The 22,488-nt window shown below is 39.3% G+C and overlaps 1 protein-coding gene across 12 annotated transcripts in view; it reads left to right on the plus strand.

Moving 5' to 3' along the window:
* CCNY (cyclin Y) overlaps nucleotides 1–22,488 on the plus strand; it is a 286,765-nt gene that overhangs the window by 134,970 nt on the left and 129,307 nt on the right. For 3 of the 12 annotated variants that reach the window (XM_078152424.1, XM_020990393.2, XM_020990395.2), the window contains one exon: nucleotides 13,242–13,378. The exons of 5 other annotated variants lie outside the window; for them this stretch is intronic. Coding sequence is in view for 1 of the 7 variants with exons in the window: in XM_020990388.2 (XP_020846047.1) it covers nucleotides 3,466–3,505 (40 nt within the window). In the remaining 6 variants the exon portion in view is untranslated. 4 more of the 12 variants (XM_020990392.2, XM_020990391.2, XM_020990388.2 and 1 more) reach the window with 4 other exon arrangements.

Consider the following 22,488-nt stretch of genomic DNA (forward strand, 5'->3'; position numbering starts at 1 on the left):
CTCATCTTCCTGAATTCAAATCTGGCCTCAGACATTTACTAGCTATGTGAACCTGGGGTGGGTAACTCAACCCTGTTTGCCACTGTTTCCTCATCTGTAAAGTGAGCTGGAGAAGGAATTGGCAAACTACTCTAGTATCTTTACCAAGAAAACTCCAAATGAGGTCACGAAGAGTTAGATATGACAGAAAACAACTGAACAACAATTATTATCTTGTAGTCCATGAAATTAAAAATATTTTGATGATGGTATTTCACTATAATTGGGTTTTCTTTTTTTGACTTTGTGCATTTAAGAAAATTGTTCTGAGAAGGAATCATAGGCTTCACCAGACTGCCAAAGTGGGTCATGACACAAAAAGGGTTAAGAACCCCTGCTTTAGAGAATATTACTCTTATACATTACTGTGGAGATAGGAACTGAGTTAAAAAGAGAGATGTCTTTTCAGCATAAGTCAGCATATCCCTCTGACACTGTATACATGATTGCCCTGTGGTTCACACTGGCCCACACTGTTTGCAGAGCCTCATGACTCATTTTTATTTTTAGGACCTACACATTGATTCCTAAAGCCTTCATCTGCAAAGAGCTCCTCACTTCTTGATTTTGGCCGTACCTAAGCCAATGTCCTTTGCCACAAATGTTTCTACTTGGCTTATGACTTAGTTGAACTGTTTGGATTTTTGTTTCTCATGGTTTATTTTAAAACTCCAGCTGGTGCTCCCCTCTCTTCATCAGCTCATTCTACGTGGTGCATCTCCTGCTCCAAAGAATTATGTTGTGATGAACATTGAGTGAATGTCATTGGACTTGTGTTTTAGCTCTGGGCAAATTTCTGAACCTGTCTTTTAGCCGTGTTTCATTTTTCTCAAGTATACAGTTAATGAGATGGTCCCTGAGATCTTTTCCAGGACCATGTAACCTTGGACAAGTCTCACCTTGTCAAGGTCTCAGTTTTCTCATTTGAAAAGTGAGGGGATTTGACTAGACTTTCTGTTGCCCTTTCCATATGTGAGATGCAGTGAATTAAGTCATATGTGACTGACTTAGTGATGATTTTTATAAAGTGCTGGGAGTGAAATTCCACAGTGGTGCCTGAGGGAGAGTTATTTTGATCTTTTTGTTTTGCATTTCTTTAGCTTTATCTTAGAATATCCCATTTGTGTTTCTTACCTAACGCATATGTTAGGCAACCATCCCATCTTATATTTTGGGCTGCTTATAATTTCTGGCTATTACATAGTTATTGAAGTTCCTAAGCATTCAAGATAATTTACTAGTCTTTCTTTTTCTCTGTCTTTTTCACTTTCTGCAAACCAATGATCCATACTTAAAGCAAATGAAAACTAGAGCTTAAAATTTTCAGGTCCAAAGTGTAATATTTGTCATCTCCTAGTAGTTTAGGTTTGAAAAGTGAGCGCACAAAGCTGTTAGTTTCTTCCTAGATATTATGGCTACATTCTGTGAAATCTCTGACCAGTTAGATAATGGTGTTCGTAGTTGGTAACTGAGGCACACTCTTATGGCACAAGCAACCACATTTCCCAAATGTGTGCTCATATCACTTCAATAGGCCTTTATTAAGTGAGCAGTATGTGCCAGAATTTACATTGCCAGGTGTTGAAGATAAAGACAGAAAGGGAGATCAGTCTTTCCTATCAAGAAGCTTCCATTCTGCCAGAATCAGTTTATAAGCAGGCTTGCCCCTTAAATTATGCTTCTTCTAAAAAATGGACCTTATTTATTAAAACAACTAAGTATATAGCTAAATATAAAAAAATGAGGAAAATAGTTATATACCTCATAGTAGCACATTTTAAAAGTATGATAAATCATTTTAAACTTTCTTAAACTCTTCTCAATTATACCTAATCCAACACTAGTTTTCCCCAGTGCTTATGTAAAACATAAACCTAATTCACCTTGAGCTTTTTCCAAATTAGACTTTCCCAGGGCTTTTCAACAGCTCCTGGATTTTCTGCAGTGTCCAAAGGTATAAAAAATCCCACCATTCCTTCTTCTACTATGTCTTTTCATCTGTAACTGTTTTTTCTACCATTTCTAGGAAATGAGAGGCTGCCTTCCCTGCACATTGCTGTCAGAGCTCTGGGTTTCTGTGTTTTCTCCTCTTCCATGATGAGAAGCACATAGAGTACATGTGGCTTTGTTCTCACTACATTTGCTGGGGCTGTTCTTTATCCAGTCAGAAAAAAAAAAACCTTTTTCTCTCACTACTTGGCTCTCTTAACTATAGCTCTCTGATATTTGGAATTAGGGTTGTGGTGATTCTGAGCTGCATAAAATAATAGAAAGAGTTGGGGCCTTGGAGTCAGTAAATCTAGGTTCTAATTCTAGTTCAGCCATTCAGTAATTGTGTGACTTTTGGCAAATCACCTAAACTCTCGGCACCTTAGCTGACTCATCTGTAAAAATATTTGGGATTAGGTGAGCTATGAGGTTCATTTCAAGACTTAAATCTAGTAATCCTGAATTGTATTGAATACTTAATAGAGGCAAGGTGGTGCAGTACAGAGAACAGCTGGCTCTGGGTTCAAATCCCACCCATGCCAATTACTGCATGTGTGACCATAGCCAAATCACTCTCTCTCTCTCAAAACCGCAGAGCATCACTTGCAAAATGGGGGTGGTGGTCTAAATGGCCTCAGAGGTCACTTTCCTCTCAAGATCTATGATCATAAGTTAACTCACCAGTAATATTTTCTGTTGGCTCTCTTAGTTGTAACTTAAACGGACACCCTGCTCACTTGTGAAGCTTGAGAGTCGATTCTGGAATTCTGGACCCTCTACTAAAGTTGCATATTTTTCCGGATTCCTGGAAAGTTCTTTTGAAAAAGGGACCCATGGGGGATCTCTTATTCCCTATAAATACTCAGAATTCAAAAGGAGGAGCTTGTGAGAGCCAGATGGAAACTTCGTATTCTCCTCCTACTCATAATCTTGACCATAGGCTCAGATGACCAGAGCAGCTCTGCATGTTAAACATATGCTGGGAACTGGAAAAAAAATGTGTGTTGTACTTTGGGGAAGGGATGGGGATGGTAAAGGGTGATCTATCAGAGAAATGATGTTAGAATTCCTGTTTCCCTATTAGGATCCATAAACTCAGCTCTGCTCTGCCCAGAAGAAGAAAAAGCTAACAGCAAGGCAAGTGGCTCTCTATCTTGGAAAAGGGCGTAGAGAGAGCACAGGTGTTGTTCTAGAACTCTGACAACAAAGGAGGAAATTAACCACATAGGAGGAAAGAACTTACTCTGAGATGTCAGCAAAGATGAGCAATGAAGTAAGATTTGGTGAAATTCTAGGAGTGGTAGGAAAATGGCATCCCCTTAAATTTTGTTGACAGCCTTCCTAAGAGTTTTGGTCCCAAGAACAGGGACTATGTCCTTTGGGGTAGAAGTCTTCTTATGTGCGGCGATGTCCTGTTTTATCTGACATCATCGGGGAATGAGGTGTTGTGCATCGATGAATTTTTCGGAGGACAGAAGTATGCTTTTTCTTTCCCCCAATTATTAAAAATTTAATTATCTTTAACATTTAATTACTTACTGGCTGGACTTGGGATTTCCCAAGTGTAGGGAGCTCCCAGTACTGCCTCTGCAACTTAATGAGAGATTTAAGCGACTTGCTCAGAGTGGTGGCCAATTTGTGTCAGACATAGGATTTGAACCCAGCTTTGTAGATCTATCTCTAACCCTGATACCATTCTATCCTTCAACTTTTAACCATTTTTCTAGAAATCTTTCTCAAATGGATTATTCACTTCCCTGCCTTTTTGAAGAGTAAGTGTAATATAGTTTAACCTTTTCTTCATGATCCAGAGGGACCTTTATGAACATCAAGCATTATGCTATGCCAAAATACTGAGATTCCCATGCTTGGTGGAATATATTGGGCTGATCATTTTAGTTTTTGAGATCTTGTTTTCACTTGAAAAAACCCAAACCAAACCTGTTTTGATTTTCTCCCTTCCTGTCCAGCCGTCAGCTGTTGATTATTTCTACTATCCATCCTTGGCTACATTTTTGGCACAGATTCTCCTCCTTCCCCTTTCCAATTTTCTGTTTCGTTTTTCTGTGGGTTGGGAAATCAGATAGTCAAGCTTTTGAAAAAAAAACTATTTTTAAGAACATTTTTAAGAAATGTATTTTTACGGTTTATTACATAGGGTTGTTGGAAGGAAAGTACTTTGTAAACCTCAAAGTGCCATATAAATATGAGTTATTACAGTGATAACTACTACAACTACTACTGCTGCTGCGGCAGTGGCTGCTACTACTACTGCTACTATGCCTTATGGCTTCCTTTCTGGGTTTTAGCTTTATTTGGAATGATTGTCTAACAGTTGACTTTTAGACAAATGAGATGCTGTTGGACTTCCTTCACAGATGAATGGTAAGGTATTGAGTCCAAAAGATGTTTTTCCCTTTTTACTTCAGGAAATCTAAAGTGAAACCAGTTTAGCCTGTGTGTCTTCCTTTGACAGTGTTAATTAGAAGGACAGGAGTATCATCATCTCTCAGAAATAAGCTTTTGCAAGGGGAAAAAACTGTTGGTAGGACCCTCAGGAAAGAGGGCACTGGTGGTGTCAAAAGGAGGCTGAGGTGCACATTTGAGGGTTCTAGAGAAAGGGGAAGAACATAACTTCAGAGGGCTCATGGCAGTTCTGAAGCTGTAGAGGACCTCACGGTAAGAAAGTTCCTGAGCAGAATAAAGAATTCAGAAGGAAGGGAGAAAGGGATAGGTTGGGGGATGTAAGAATAAATGAATGAAATAAGGAAGAAATTATGTGGGAAGGGGAGGGTTGGGCATTGAAGTTACAGTGTTATTTTCAGCTGAATAGGAAAAAGACTACCAAGGAAAGATTTTTTTTTTTTACTGCTCTCTTATATGATTTCCCAAATGGGATATAATCATAATTTTGCTGCTGTTCATATCCTAGACTAAACATTTCCCTTCCCCCCCCCATTGTCCCCTGCCTGGTCTGTAGTGCCTTACACATAATAGGCATCCAGTGAATATTTTTGCATTAAGTGATTGATTTCATGTAGTAGCAATATAAAGTAACTGATTTATTTGGTGGCAAGAGAAAAAACCTTTCTTCCCAATGTGATTTTAAAGGAAAGTAATTTGATTTGAGATAAAGAAAATATATGTATACATCTAAATGGGAGTATATTGATATACTATAGGTAGTATATACTATAATGTAATATTTTATAGTATATACTATATATATAGTATATATAGTACATACTATATTATATAGTTTATAGTGGATGTATACTATATTATAGTATATGTACATATAGTATATACACATATGTATATACTGTGCTATAGTATGGAGTATAGTACTGTAGTATAGTACTGTAGTATAGTACTGTAGTATAGTATATGCATGCAATATAGTATATGCAAGTATATTATAGTAGTATATAGTATATTATACTCACTAAATTCTGGGTATTCTCAATACCTATATATTGTAATGGAGTATAACAGGGTATTGGGAAATGGGGTTGTCCCTTAGTGGCCACCTTGAGAATACCCACAGTTAGGGGGGTGGGTGGGTATGGTTCTGGAGGTTCAGTTGGTCCATACTCGCTTAGTTAGGATTGATCAGTCAGTCTATCAACAAGAAATTAAATGCCTGTTATGTATTAGGCATTATGCAAAGTTCTGAGGGTATATAACTACAAAGAATAAAACAATTCCTATTCTTAAAGAGTCTTATCCCATTAAGGGAGAAAACAAGTGCACGTGTAAGCATATATGGAATAAATATTAAGAGAAAACCAGAAATAAGTACAAGACTTAAGGCAGCTAGAGAAGGAAAGCAAAGGCAATTGCGGTGGGGATCAGGAAAGGTTTCACCCAGAAGACAGTGCTTAAGTCACTTCTATGAGGCAAAGGTAGTGAGAGAGAGGGCATTCCAATGAGGAACAGATGGCCAATGCAGTTGCCCCCATAACAGATGGAGAAATAGAGAGAAGGCCATTTTAGATAGTAGAGTGTGCGGGAAGGGGACTAATATACACTGAGCTTGAGAAGGTAATTTGGGGCCAGGTTATAAGGAACTTTAAAAGGTAAACAGAGGAATTTATATATTAGTCTAGAGCCACTGAAGTTTGTTGAGTAGGGAATCTTATGGTCATATTTGTGCTTAAAGATAATTACTTTGGGGACTGTATGGACTAGATGTGAGTACAGAAGGACCAGCGTGAGGAGAGACTTGAGGCAGGGAGGTCAATTAGGAGTCTTTTGCAGTGGTTTAGGGAAGAGATGATGTAAGTTTGAACTAAGGTGATTCCGGGACAATGGAGACTCAGATGTCAAATGTGACAGATGTAGAGGGAGAAATGGTGAGATGTAGCATCTCATTGGATATATGAGGTAAGGGGGAAATGAGAAGCTAAGAATGATGCTGAGATTATGGACCTGGAAATAAGAAAGTTTTAGAAAGGAGAGTTTGGAGAGTTAGATGATGAGTTCTGTTTGAGATGCCTATGGGACATGTAATTTGAAATCTCAAGAGTACTTACTGTCCCTCTACACTGTTATGTACTCATGGGCTTCATTGATTTCAGAATAGCAGTTTTTAGACTAGCTCCTGGTATGGATGGGTGAAACTGGGCTATTCCAGTGTTTTATAAGCCCATAAATAGCATCTGACACTTATTTGGGAAAAAAGAAACAAACTAGGGTGGCCCTTGGGGAGAGTGGGCTGGGGTAGGGGTGGCCTGTGAAGAAAAGAAGTGTCCAAAAGCCGCTTGTATATGTAGAGGTTTGAAAAATGAAGAATCCCCCCAACAGAAAAAAAATTCAGGAAATTGCCTGTGCGAGGTACCAAAGCAGTAAAACAAATAGTTAAACAGATTGAGACTCTAGCCCTCAGTAAACTTTTACTGATGTTAAGCATTACAAACACTTGTTAATAATGCTTGTTAATTATGCTGTTAGACAGATACTCATTAACCCAGATGTTAAACTAAGTTAGAAAGTTCTGTGATTTTAATGCAACCCTTTTATTTTAAGGCACAATCAGCACTTTTCACCCGGCCGTTTATTTTCACAATAGTCTGATGATATAGTTTTGGAACAATTAATGTTGATTCTAGCAGTTGTCAGGACTTTATAGGATCTATAATTTCTGTATGGGGTTTATAAAGTCAATTAGTTGTCAGTCCTTAAATACTTCTTAAGACCCTGCCATGTGCCAAACCTTATGTTAAGTGATAAGGATACAAAGGAAGGCAAAAGGCAGTCCCCCTTTTCAAAGAGCTCCCAGCCCATAGATTCCCTTCCCGTTCACACATAGCCCCTTCCCCGAGTAGATCTTTGTGTATAATGATGACCAAAAATTCATCACTGTAGGGCCAGTCTGGTCAAGAACTTCTTAAAACTTAGCTCTGTTGGTCTTTGGTGGCTAGACATATAGTCAGCCAATCAATCAAGCAGCCTATGATGGAATATTCTTTGTTATATGGGATGATTCTTTGGGAGGCAGGAGGGGGAAAGCTAAAGGGGAAAATATAGACAATATAAAAACAAAAGACAACAATTTTTTTTAAAAAGAGCTTGTTGGTAGTATACTGGTCCCAGAGATACAAAGACAAAAATAAGACAGTCTTTGCCCTCAAGGAGTTCGTATTCTTATAGGGAGACACTCACATAAAGAGAAATGTAAAATAGGCACATATGTAATATGTATTTTTAGAGGTAATTAAGGATAATATTTTGTATGGGGGAAGAAAAGACACTAACACCTGGGGGTGGGTGTCAGAAAGGGCCTCCCATGGAAAGTGGGGCCTGAGCGGAGCTTTGAGGGAAGTTAGGAATTCTGTAATGTGGCACTGAGGAGAGAATATGGACCTAACCTGCCATAACATATGGTCCCATTGGAATGGACTTTAAAAACGCAGTCTTTCACCTGCTACAACGAGGGATCAGAGGAGGGCTTGGTGCACATGTTTGTATTTGAGGTACAGGCAGATTATTTGATCTGCTCAGAATAATAGCAGCTCATATTTAGATAGGCTTTCTGTTTTGTGGAGAGTTTTCCTCATGAAAACCCTGTGAGACAGAGTAACCTAAAGATGGAGCTGAAAGGTTTACTCAGACTATTTCACCCTGGGAATCAATACTGCCTCTCTTGCTAGAGCGTCTTTCCCCTAAATAGAGAGAGATCCCTTAGGAACTGAACTGGCCTCGCTGTTCCTTACACACAGTACTCCAGTTCCACTCTCTGGGCCATCTGAACAGGCCCTTCGCCATGCCTGGAATACCCTCCTTCACCTTGTCTTAGAAGCCTTCAAAGCCCAGTGTAAACATTGCTGCCTATGCATGGCCTTTCCCAGTGTTACGCAGTTGCTCATACTTTCCCCACCCGTGAACTTGTATTTACTTCATGTTTATTTTAAATAGATTTGTGTGCATGTCATCTCCCTCAAAAGAAAAGCAAGAACTGTTGTTGTTTTTGTTTCTTCAGAATGCAACACAGAGCCTGGTATATAGAAGGGACTCAATGAATGCTTGCTTGATAAAAAGAGGGAGATTTTCAATTGAAACTTTCTTTGGAACAGGCTTCTTTTTGTGATATTTATGGCCTAAATGCTAAAACATTTGAGAAGGTTATTATTTCATCTCTGAGAGATATGTAGTCTATGGTTTCCCACCCATTTCTGTGGAACCTTGGTATTTTAGAAAATGTGAATTGGATGCCATGATGAGTTGTAGTGATGTTTTCCTCTCCAAATGATAAACTATGAATTGATGCATACATCTTTTTAAAAGATACATGCACAAAATTAAAAATTAAAATTTAATTAAAATTAAAAGTTAAAATTACATGTGGCAGTTTTTCAATATGAAAATGTGATTATTTCCTTTTCTTATGCTCCAGAATTTCCTGCCACTTCCACTTTGTCCCTGGAGAAGTTTATATTTTCAGATTCCTCAGATTGGCATTTCTGGGTTCCTTCAATTTTGGGGGTGAAGACACTGAGCTTAGTTCAAACTGTGCAAGAATATTAACTTTGACCAAAATGCATGAGGTTCATTTTGAATATTCTTTGTCATCTAGCTTGGGGGAAGGAATTCAGGATGACTACTACATCTTCACTCCATGTAAAAATATATTCTTGGGACGTACGCGCCTCCTGTCCGCCTCTACGCTGCCATGATGTAAACTGCAACCTATTTCTGTCTTCGCATTCTCGTGGTTCTTGTCTATATCCTCTCATAAATTCGTGCGCTGGGGAGTCTAGCCAAAGTACTAGGGGCTTTCCTTTGGATCTCCTGATCTGTTTCTTCCTTTCCTCTCTCCTTTCTCTTTCCCCCTCTCTTCTTTCTCCCTTCTCCCCTTTTTCTTCCTTCTCTCTCTCCTCTTTTTTCTTTTTCTTCTCCTTTCTCTCTTCTCTCCTTTTTGCCCTTCCTCTTCTCCTCTCTCTCGTTTCTGCCCCTCTCTTCTGCCTTTTCCTCCTCTATCTCCTCCTCTTCCTCTTCCTCTTCCTCTTCATCATCTTCATCAGCATCATTATCACCATCATCTACCTAGGTATAGTTGACTTACTGAGAATACACATACAGGCATATATGTTGGGCCACTATCAGGTGCCTTTTAATGTCTTATTTTGTGATTCTTCTAAATATGGCTTTGTTTTAGTGTGTTGCTGGATGGAGCTATTGTGATCCATGGACAAGTGGGCTTTTCATCCGTTGATGAAAGCAAAGTAGAAACCTTTTTTTTTTTTCAGATTACTTTGTCTTTGGGAGGAAAAGTGTCCAAAAGAATAAGTTCTTTCTCAGACATTGTATATTTGTGATCTTCCATAACTAAGCAGTTCCCTATCTTTTCATGTTTTTCTGCATTTCCTTGATTTTCATTCTTTTAGTTTTAGTAAACTGTCACTAGAACTTTAATTAAAAATTAAGAATTTCCAATGGAAGAATAGAAATTGCCTGAATGAATGCAGTTTAAGATAGTACAGATATTGTCTCACTTTGCAGAATAGATGTCTTCCTATAGAGCTGATTCCAGTAATTTAATCTTATTTTCCTTTTGACATTCTTTATACAATTAGGGATGATTTCCCTTTGAAAAAGAATTGGCCTCAGGATACAATAAAATTACATTAAAAAGAGCAGCCAACCTTTTCACACCACATATTTAAAAATAACCTTATCATGTAAAATGTTGGTAGCTGTAATTGAAAATAATTCAGTACTTTAAATACATTGGCATGGGTACTCCCCCCACCAACGCAGATGGTGTGTCTTCTGTAGTTTAATAGAAGGTCTTTATGTGATACCATGGTCAATAAAACACATTTTTTCCTCTAAACTTCTGCTGAAGGATATTTTAAAATAATATTTTTAAATCATAAGATATTAGAAGAAGTCACAATGTGAATGCAAAGTAAACCTCATTAAAGGGCTCTTGATGTCTTACCAAGGGGCAGGTAACCTCAGGTTTCTTAATTAAGGCTAGGCCATTATGGCACAAAGCTCTGGCTGGTCTAAGCTGGAAAACAGCCTCAGATGCTGGCTTGGTGACAGAGCCTATGTCTTTCCTCTGAGGACCAGCCCAGCTAACCTCCACTCAGAGAGTTTCATCACCTGCACATTGGCCCCCAGGGTGTATATTTTTTCTAGCCACTGAAACTTCAAAGGATCATCTCCTAAGGCATGAAAGGACTGATATCCTCATTGGTGGAGGACTTGCATGCATAATGACAAAATTACAGGTTCTTGAAATATTAAAGAATTGCTGAATGTAGTGTGGCCAAACTTTTTTTTTTTACATTTGGTATAGTGCTCTAAAAGTCTAAAGGAAAAAAATGCATAATATAACTATAATCATTAGGGCAGTGGATAGAGTGTAGGACTTGGATTCTGAAAGATCTGAGTGTGAATCTTGCCTTTGGATGCTATACTGGCTGTGTGGCTCTGGGCAAGATGCTTAACTTTTCTCACTGGAGATAATAGTAGTACCTACCTCATAACGTTGCTGTGAGGATCAAACGACATAGTAGGTAAAGCACTTTGTAAACTTCAAAGTGCTGTACAGGGTGTCCCAAGAGTCTTAGTGCAGTTTGGGATTCCCTATATAAATCCTGGTGATGGTGATGATGCAGCTGCCTTCCTTGAATAGAATATGAGGGATAGGGAAGTTGTCCAAGGCTTATAGTCCGCAACAAGAAACATTATTGTCAATAATAGCAGCCCACATTTGTATATCACTTTTAGGTTTGCAAAATGTTATAATAATAATAATGAGGCAGCGAGATGACTCAGTGCATAGAGTGCTGGGCCTGGAGTCAGGAAGATCTGAGTTCAAATCCAGCCTCAGACTCTTGCTAGCTGTGTGAGCCTGGATAAGTCATTTAACCTCTGTTTGCCTTGACCCACTGGAAAAGGAAATGGCAAACCACTCCAGTGTCTTTGCCAAGAAAACCCCATGGACAGCATGAGGTGAGCTTGCAAAAACAAAAATAAAAATAGTAACTAACATTTATGTAGCTTCTACCATGTGCCAAGCACTGTTCAAAGCACTTTATTGTTATTATTATTATTATTATCTAATTTGAGCCTCACAACAACCCTGGGAGGTAGGTGCTATTATTATCCCCATTTTACAGATGAGGAGACTGAGGCAAACAGAGGTTAAGTGACTTGCCCCAAAGTTACACATCTAGGAAATATCTGAGACCAGATTTGAACTCAGGTCTTCTTGAATCCAAGCCTGGCACTGTATTCCTTACACCATCCAACTGCCCCTTACAACAGCCCTCTCAGCTGGAAAGGGAATGCCAGTGTTTTTCTATTCGTACTGTACAGATGAGGAAGCTGTGTTTTAGGCTAAATGGCATCCTCTCAGGTGACTCAGTTAAATGTCAGAGCTGGGACTAGAACTCAAGTCTTTTGCCTGTTCTTTGACGCTAGGAATTGGAAGGAAACTATGTGGTTCCTGTCCTTTAGAGGTTTACTATTTAGAGGGGAAACCAGAATGAAAGAAAACACAAAATACTTGGTGGCATATTAAGTACCTAAAATAGCACCCCATGCACACGCTTACCTGGCACTGCCAAATCTGCCGGGTCCTTTATCAATTCCCTTGCTTGATCTCCCCAGCAAGGTTCTAAGGGGAGTGCTCCCAGTATTATTAATGCTGTGGCTTCCAGAGGCCAGTGCCTTGCCCGGGGTCATTTAACTAGTCCGTGCCAGAGGCAGGCTTTGCATGCAGGTCTCTGCTAACTTTAGAACCCTTTCCATTATGTCATGCTGCTATAGTTAAGGGGGAAGTGCTGGGGTGTTGGGAAAGTATCCTACCTCCTGAGGAAGGATTTGATATGGGCCTTGAAGAAAAAGAGGACTGATATAAATGGAGAGGAGGAAAGAGGGCATTTTGGGCAGGAAGGACAGGGTGCACAATGTCAGAGGGACAAGGAAGCATGTCAAGGTTTGGGGAATGACAGGTCCGCCATTTTGGCTGGAGTGAAGGGTTTTGTATACAGTCATGATGCAGGTAAGTATCAGACTGCTCAGAGCCTTGCGGACAGCCATCTTGAAGAGTTTAGATTATTCTAATGGGTAGCTAGAGCCATTGAAGGTTATGAAGAGGGTAGATGACATTTGTAAAGTAGTATTTTAGGACCATTAGTCTAGCGGTGATGTATAGGATGAAATACAAAAGAGAAATTAGAGGCAAAGAACAACTGAGAGAAATGTAACAGTCCAAGAAAGGTGTGATAAGTGTCTAGATTAAGACAATGGCAGTGAGAATGGAAAAGTAAGGTATGGATGTAAGAAACAATTGTGAAGGAGAAATGGACAGGAACTGGTGACTGACTGGATTGGGGAGGTGTTTGGGGAATGAAGTGTGGGAAGAGAAAGAGGAAAGGGTCCAGAGAATGACAGAGGGACCTCATGGGTCATCTAGGCCTACGCATAGCTGACTAAGGATGACTTGACTCAGAAGTTTGAAGACTGGGAAAATGGTGGTACTGTTAATAAACTAGTTAAATCTGAAGGGAAAACAATTTCTTTTTGAGTGGGGGAGTAGGGAGGGATGATGTCTTTGATTTTGGATATGCAGAGTTTGAGGTGATGATGGAGATGTCCAGCAAGTGGTGCAAAATGCAGGACTAAAGGTCAGTTTCTCTTCAGTCCACTTCCATTTTCTCTACAAGGATAACATGCAACTCTCTTTGGCTGCTCAGGTCCTATTTCCAGCTCTTTGTGGAAGCCAGTAGTAAAGGCAGCAAATCAAAATGGAGTAGTTAATAAACAAAAGGGAACATACTTACTGGAGCACACAAGCGGGAGGATCTGAAAAATATGTAAACCAAGGCACCAGGTAATGTATTTTGAATCCATTCCCTGATTTTATAAATTTGTTGACAGCTAATTTTTGTCTAGCATATGTCATTATGCTAATTCAATCAGCAGTGCAGATAAATCTTAACTATGTTGAGGGCAAAGAATATTTGTGCTTTAATATCCTTGGGAAGCCAGTATAATTGCTTGTCTTTTACAGCCATCCCCTGATCAATAATTTTAGCCAGTGATTTCACTCCTGCTTCTATGGCAAGCCATTTTCAAAACAACTGGTAAAAATAATAGCTAACATTTATATAGCACTTTAAGGCTTCCAAAGCACAATTTAATTTGATCCTCACCACAACCCTGTAAGGTAGGTGCTGTTATTATCTCTATTTTACAGATGTAGAAACTGAGGCTGAACGAGGTTTTAAGCAGGTTAATTAGCAGTTAACTCTGCCTCTAACTCCGGAACTCTGTACCCCCCTGGCTGGCAAAATCCAAACTTGACTGATTGGAATTGTCCTTCCTCTACCAGATGTGAGCAGGAGAAAGAACTGAAAGTCAGAGATAATGGTCCATCCACTCAATAATCGACCCCTGTGTAATTGAAAACTAACTGTGCTTCACCATTTTAACCCACAGTGGTGGGAAGCTCTGATTTTATCAGCATAGAGAACGTCTGGTGTGGAAATGCCACCTACAAATACAGATCAGCAGTTCATCAGAAAATGACGCTGTTGGAGAGTTTCCCCTGTGACGTTGAGGGATCACTTATCTTGTCCCGGTCACGTAAGGAGGATGTGTTAAAGGCGGTACTTAATGATGCCAAGGTTTGCTTTCTACCTACTCTGCCAAGTTGTCTTTTCATGCTTTCACCATAAAGCCTGGTTGTAGTTGAAGTTCTAACTACACAATCAGGCCCAATAGTAGATTCTCCCAAATTGGTTCATTTGATCAGGAGTTTTCTTTTTGCATAAAAGCATGAAGGATATTCATTTAAACAAACACTCACTAACCCAGCAAGTCCGAGTCTAAGGCACTGAAATGGGTGCTGTGAATACACAGAAGAAAAAATGTGCCACATTCCTTGCTTTCAGTAAGCTTGCAAGAAAACATGCATACACACACACACACAAACACACACACACACACACACACACAGAAGGATATGATAGATGTACAAGTACATATGATGCAGGGGAGATTGTGATAAGCAGGGAGAGGTAGGGACAAATCATTCCAAGAAAATTAGAGAAAAGAAGGGATCCTTTGGTGCTGTGGGGAATTCAGGAAGACTTTGTGGAAGAGCTGGTATCTTAGCTATACCTTGAAAGGAGGGAAAGCTTTCATCAAGTTAAGATGAGGAGGGAATACATTCTAGCCATGTGGGCTAACGCTTTGCTGTTGCCCAGTCATTTTAGTTGTGTCTGACTCTTCATGACTTCAACTGAGGTTTTCTTGGAAAAGATACTGGAGTGGTTTGCCATTTCCTTCTCCAGCTCATTTTAACAGATGAGGAACTAAGGCAGATAAGGTTAAGTGACTTGCCTAGGGTCACATAGGTAGTATCTGAGACTGGATTTGAACTCATCTTCCTGACTCTAGGCCTGGCACTCTATGTAGTATAGGATAACCAGCCTGTGCAAATGCAGAAAGACAGTGAAAGGGAGGAAGGATGTAGAGATGGCTAACATCTGGTTTATCTAGAGTAAAAAGAGTTTGTATAGGCAGTCTGGTATAAGAGAGAGAGAGAGAGCTGGCCTGGAGGTTAAGAAGACCTGAGTTCAAGTCGTGTTTCTGACACAAACTGGCCTTGTGACTGTGGAGAAGTCACTTAAACTTTCATTACTGCAGGCAATTTTCTAAGACTATAAAGTGCATGGAAGGTGCTGACCTACAATGGTGGAGTCTCCTCACCTAGCAGTTCTCTGTATCACTGAAGTCATAGATCCAGTCCCTGTACCTAGTCTTATCGCTGTGGTAGATTTGAAAGGCACTTGTATGAAAGATTGGAAATGTAGGTTTGAGGCAGATGGGAGAGGACCTTAAATGCTAAGTTAAGGAGTTTATATTTTTATCTGATAGACAACAGTGAGGAAAGGATTCTGAGGAAGGAAATAACATAGAGAGACCCATATGTTAGATGATTTCGACCAGAGCTATGCCAAGACTGGTTTGGAGTTGAGGGGAGAAGATCACTTAGAATAGTATTGTAATTGTCTAGGTCAGAGGGGATGAAGGCTGGGCTATAGGGGAGACTAGATCTCTTTTGGTTCTCAAATTCTGTGATTTTACTCTAAAAAGAGGTGTGTGATAAACACGATTTAAAAATAGCCACTGCTGAGAAATTTCCCCTTTGTTGTTTGTTTGTTTGTTTTTTGGGAAACTTGGGCCTTAGAATTAGGGTCAAATTAGATGTCTTAGAATGAAAGATTTGTCTTTCCGTATTCCTTTAATTGGCTGATTCATTTTGGAAAGGAGCTAGCCTGGTCAGCAGAGACAATGAGTGCAAGTGATTGAGACATAGACCTCTTTTAATGATAGGGTTTGATTTCATAGTTCAGTACTTTGCTGGTTATCACCAGTGTGGGAAAGGAAGACTGTTGTTCTGTAATTGAAGCATTCAACAAACACCTCACATTTTACCTCTGGTTTATACTTGGGATAGAAGTGTTGAGGGTAAATTTAGACTGGCCCATATTAACAATATGCAGAATAGCTTCATTTAAATTCTACTTACTTGTGCTCAATTGTGTTGTGTTATTGATTACAATATTTACAAAGTTTTTAATTATCTTTTTTATTTTAGACTTAAATGCTAAAACTTACATACATAATGTTAGAAGAAAAAGACACATTATACACTTAAATATTGAAACTTAAGTATAAAATAAGAAAAGAAAAAACATGTAGTGTGCACAGTAGAACATAAGAGAGGATTCAAAATATATAGTAGTAAATTTCCATTTCAAGAAAGCCTACATAATAAATACTATGCATTGTGTTAAGAGCTGTCCATCTTTGCTTTGCTTCCTTGTAGGTTTTCTTTTGTTCTCTGCTGTATACTTTTTACTCTGTCCTGTAGTTACAAAGTTTTGAAGAATGCGTGTTCATATTACCTATTTTATTTCCATAACTCGTGGGTATGAATTATAGTAAGGTGTCATTCTAGACTTCAAAAATATTTTTGGTGCAGGCACTTGAGACATTAAAAGATGGATTATGTTGGTGGAGAAATCATGGTGGCAGTGGCATGAGTTTTCTCCCTTCCCGCTTCCCTCCATTTTTTTACCCCATTAGACAGACAATAGCTATGCCTTTCTGTCTTTTCACCTTAGTTTTGTAGGTGTATGTGGTGTTGGTGTCACTGTGACGATGCAGGGCCAATGTGACAATATGGGCTTTAGGAATGGCAGAAGGAAGTGAGCTCTGGAACTGGCCCAAACAAAGCCCTTTCAGCCACCAGTGAAGTTGGGCATCTGCACTATTTCCTAGTAGTTGCCAGGCAGTGTATGTCCAGGGATCTGCAGTCTCTCTTCATCTGGCCCCCTCCTCTCCTCTCTGCTGGTGTCCCTTTAGGCCTTACCATTTGATTCCTTGAAGTTTTCTAAACTTCACATTGATTGTGAATATGTCATTGATGTTTGATATTCTTACACAACTTCTGTGTCTTCTCATTTATAGTAAAGTCCCCATCTTATGAGTCCGATTTGCTGATGTTGTATGACTAGTACAACGTCTGATCTAGGGTCAGAAAAGAAGATTATATTGAAACCAAAAGTATAGGAAACCTATTAAAATAGTTTTTAAAAGTTAGTAGGCTTTAAAAATTAAAGACATTTCAGAAAGGCATAATATTTTTTAAAAAATTCTAGCCCAGAAAAATTCTTATTATTATTTAAAGACATATGATATTAATAAAAGTAATAATAGAATACAAAATCATAGATTTAAGAGTTGGGAGTGACCTTAAAGGCCCTCTAGTTCAACTTTCTCATTTTACAGATGAAGAAAGTGTAACCTGGAGTTGAAATGTCTTGCCCAAGGTCACATACAGAGATAGCATTAAGTAGAAGACTCAGAATTTGAATTCGTGTCTTCTGATTTCCAAATCCAGTATGCTATATAGCACATTCCTATATTTATATGGTGTTTTGTAACAGCAAAGCCTCTTTATTCACAATCATTTCAATCTGATACTTAAAACAACCACATCGAGGCAAATTGTATCCCACTAGTGGGAACACTGAGGTCTAGGAAAGTTCAGTGAGTTGCTCTAGTTTAGACAGCCAATAAATGATGGACCCCAGTCCTCATCTGGTCTGATTCCACATCTGTTGTTATTTCCATTCTGCCATATGTGGCCCTTCATTCATGCTGTGCCATGAAGATTACATGTTGCCTCAACAGACAGAATGTCCGCTCCTTGAGGTCAGGGAGTGTCTTTGTATTCTCACGGCCTGGCACATAGCTGACCCCTAATAAATTCTTATTGATTGCTTGTCAAATTGGTTAGCGAGTAATAGGTATGTAATAAACTCTTGTTGATGGATTATTATTCAAGTTTTCTTCTGTCCTGCCTTCTACCCTCCTACCTTTTACTTCTAGTCTTTGTTTCTTAGGAAAAACTCTGCTAATCCTTCATTGGTTCCTTTCTTCATTCCCTTAGTACCTGTAGTCTGTGAAATAAAGTTTTAAAATTGATAATTATAATACAGTGGGTTTTCTTTGTAATCCTATATATTTTATTTTATGCATTTAAAAACAATCTGAGAAGGGGTCCCTTGGCTCCACCAGACTGCTGCCAAAAGGGGCGTGTACAACCCCCCAAAAGTTTAAAAACCCCAAACTAGTATTTGCTGTGCCTTCTTCTTTTAGGACTTGTCATCCATTTTCTAGTCCAGTTTTTTAACCCTCTAAGAGAGTATTAGAAAAGATTGTGTTTTATTTAATCTTTTCATCTCCCCTAGAGTCTAGCACAGAGTATATTATGAATCTGAAGCTGTTGACTTTGAAAGTCACAGTTCCTTCTGGCTCTCAGCCTGTGACTTAGATGACTTAGATTCTCTCTTACTTGCTGCAAATAAAATCCTATTTTGCAAATATTCAAGAGGTCTGTAGTCTTACTCACAAGGATTGTCATTTCAAGTAACTTGGAAGGCTTATTATGGATAGTAGCTCCTATTTTGCTATTTATTTTGCTGCAAATGGCAGAAGTGCCCACAATGTTGGGGAAGGGCAGGAGAGCTCCCTGCAATCTCTGTTTCCAGTTTGCTCACCTTAACAAAAGGTTGGCTCTGTTGTGTGTGGTGGTAAAGCTAAGTATATAAAGTGCTTTGCACATCTCATGGTTGCTAGAGGTATAGTGCAAGACAGTACAAAATAAAATCATCGCCTTATTGGTTGGTTAGCTGTATATCCTTAAAAATAGCCACATAGTATAAAGATTCTGTGAAGTAGGTGCAGAGATCATTGCTCTCTAAGTCTTACTGGTATACTGTGCAAAAAATAGGAATGTCATGAACTCCAGCAGTCTCCAAGTGGGCTGGTAATTTTCCATTTCCTTTCATGATTTCCAAAACGTTATCAGTGAATTAATAAGATCTTTTGATATGAGAACCCAGCCAGGCAGAAATTCCTGCCAAACTAATGAAAGAGTAACACTTTTTTCCCCCAAGCAAAGTTTTGGTGGTTTTGGTTTTTAATACCTTTGGGCTGTCCCCACGGGCCACAACTGGGGTACCAAGTGTGTTTAACTGAGGTCTTGAGATCAGTGGAAGAATAACTTTCATCTGAAGTCATGCAGAATTCTGTGTGGGTGAAAAACCAGTGTTCCTCTGAGCCTTAGCCTATCCACCCCTTGGGTGGTACTAGCATTGCCTCACACCAGAGTGGACATGGTGGCCAGGGCCTCTTAAATGATGGCAATTAGATGCCTTAAGAATGACATCAAGGGAGATGCACAGGCCTTCACACCAGAATGCTAAATACATGTAATGGCTCCCCTCTTAACCATCTCCACTTGGTTGATAATGGTATTTCTCTTCCCGTACGTAAATCATCTATTACACTCTTCTGACTCATTTTTGAATTTATTTGCGTAATTGCTGTTGTCCGTTATCTATTGTGGTTTCCGTCCCTTGCGCCTTAACCTAGTCCCTATGCTCTACAACTTACCCCTTCCACTATGTCCTTTGAAATTTCTGTTTCATTGGTAACAGACTTCCTCCCTTACTTTTGTGCTTAGACCTTTCAGAATTAACTGAACCTTGGCTGTCCCCAGAGGACTTCATAATTCTAGCTCCTCTCTGTAATGCAGGGTGTTCCTATTCTTATTCCAACCCCGTTTCTCACTGGGCCAGGAGGTTAAATTGGCATTCTCTTTAGTTCCTATTGGCACTTCGGGATCCTTGATCTGCCATCAACATTTGGCAGCCTCTCCTTAGATGTTAATACCATCTTATTATATTATTATCCTTTCTCTGTCTTTGTTACTGCTGTCTACCACCTTCCTTTAGTCTTTCTCATTTCTCTGGGTGTAACTGGCACTGCCTTCCCTCTCTACCTGGATGCCTGTGGACTTGGATCTTTATGTTGATAACCCTTTGAACGAGCTGTTTTCAGATTTTCTTGAATTTCCTCAAGTGCCGTAAATCTCCACATCCATTCTATTTTAGTCACCTGCTTTAGTGATCACACCTTTATCCCTGTCCTCACTTAGCCCCTGCATCATTTGATACTGTTGACTATCTGGTTTTCTTCTTTTTTATTTCTTCTGTTCTTCAGTTCTGCAGCCATAGCACTGCAATCTCCTCACTTTCCTACATCTTTGCTATCCATTTATTGTTCTCCTACCTCATGAGTCTGTGTATTTCCCAAGGTTCTGTTTTTCTCTTGTCTCTTTATTTTCTCCATGCTGTTTCCGTTGGTGATTTCACCTATTTTCCCAGCTCCAGATAGCACCTAGGATCATAGGATCTTCCTCTCTGCAGTACATTCTGATAGCTTTCTCTTTTTACCTTTAACCTCTTATAAGAGATCCAAATCAATTTGAATTTTCCACCATCTGCTAGACTGTCTACTTGAATGTCCCACTACCACCTTGAACTCTTTAATTTATCAGTCACATCTTAGAGTAGTTTAAGGGCAGCTAGGTGGTGCAGTGGATAAAGCACTGAACTTGGAATCACTCTCCTCATCTGTAAAATGATCTGGAGAAGGAAATGGCCAACCACTCCAGTGTCTTTGCCAAGAAAACCCCAAGTGGGGTCACAAAGTGTCAGACGTGACTGAAGCAACTGAACAAGTTTTATAAAATAAATTTCCTACAAACAGTCCTGTCAAGTAGATTATAAAGTAGTATCCTACCCATTTGTAGATGAGAAACCTAAAGCTCAGAAGTGATCTGCCCAGTGTGACGCCACCAGGGTAAGATTAAGACATGGGACACAGGACAGACACAGGTGCCCGGCAAGATTGGCCCTCTTTCTGCCTCTCTACCTGGGTGTCTCACAAGTGTAACATTTCCAAAACTGGAATCCCCAAAACTTTTCACTCCTCTTAAGCTTCTATTGATGGTGCCACCATCCTCCTAATTATCTGGGATCATAACCCGAGTCATTTTTCTTTCATTCTTTACTCACAGCCAGTGAGTTTTTATGTTTTTTCAGTATCTCCTGCATCTCTTCTTTCGCTTCCACTGCTAAAGCCACCAACTGTAGGCCTTCTTTCCTCACCTTAATTTTTGTACATTAATCAGCTACCTCCAGTATCTGTATTTTCCAAACCATTCTTCATGGGCTCCTGCCATATCTCATTAAGGCATTGCCTCATTCATTTCGTTCTTCTCTTCAGAAACTCTTTCATTGTTTTACCTTCATGTGCTTCTCATCCTGATGCTCAGTGCTCTCCCTTTACAGTCTGGCTGCAACCTTTTGGGCCATTCTGTTTCATACTAGTGTCCCCATGGACTCTACCTCGCAGCCAAGCTAGATGATGCCTTGTCTGCTGTTTTCGTGACACCCTTTAGTATCTCTGTGCCTTTGCTTATGTTGTCCAGTGCATCAAACAGATTTACTTTCCCCCATCTCTTTCTATTAAGTATCTTCCTTTTCTTCAAGGACAGCAACTACTCAATTCCTGGCAAGTGGTAGGTGTCTAATAAATACTTACTGTGTGACTGACTGTTGACTAAACCCAGATGATAAATGAAACCTTTCCTGATTCACTGAAGTAATATAATAATTAATAATAATAATGATATCTAATATTTATGTAACACTTAGCATGTGCCAGGCACTGTGCTAAGCATTTTGGAATTATTATTTCATTTGATCTTTACAACTCTGGGAGGCAGGTATATTAGCTCCATTTTACAGGTGAGGAAACTGAGGCAAACCAGAGGTTAAATGACTTGCCCAGTGCCACACAAGTAGTTAAGTGTCTGAGTCTGGATCTGACTTCAGGTCTTCCTGACTCCAGACCTAATACTCTATCCACTGCACCATCTAGCTGCCTACTAGATAGTGATTAGTCAAGATCAAACTAATATTTTGTGTTGTGCTGGTTTATAATTTTCCCCTCTATGGCAGAAGAATGAAGGGGTTTTGTCCCATTATGTCCTTATAAAAAAGATGGCATATTATATTTTTGCTTATGTAACAAGCAGCCGTTAGCCTTGCCATTGGAAACACACCCTTATTTTAAAAAATAAAATTGTTGGTCATTTTACTTTAAAGACTCAGGGAGAATTGAAGCAATACCTCAATGTTATTTTTTTTTCCCATGGCTGACCCTACTGTGGCTCCCTCTGCACACCAGCAGGTCAGTAGGCACAGCAGAAGAAAATAAAGAATTGTGGGATTTTTTTCCACCTTCAAGACGTCTCAGAACAGCTCTTTAGTTCAGATTAGATTGGTTGTGATAACGCTTCTGGTATCCTTTCAGCCAAGTATAGCCCTGCTTTTCTTGGAATGAAACAAAATTCCTATTGAGAGGTAAATAGATTTAACCTTTGCTTGTTTAATTTTTAATGTTTGTTTTACCCATTACCTAGTATTAGTTTCCTACCGACTACTTTGGGGAAAAAATGTACCAAGTTTTCAGCATCACCAACTGAAATTCTTTGGACCTTTGGGGTTGGAA

The sequence above is a fragment of the Phascolarctos cinereus genome, unplaced genomic scaffold, assembly GCF_003287225.1.
Source record: "Phascolarctos cinereus isolate Bilbo 61053 unplaced genomic scaffold, phaCin_HiC Scaffold_1;HRSCAF=81, whole genome shotgun sequence".
Lineage (NCBI taxonomy): Eukaryota > Metazoa > Chordata > Mammalia > Diprotodontia > Phascolarctidae > Phascolarctos > Phascolarctos cinereus.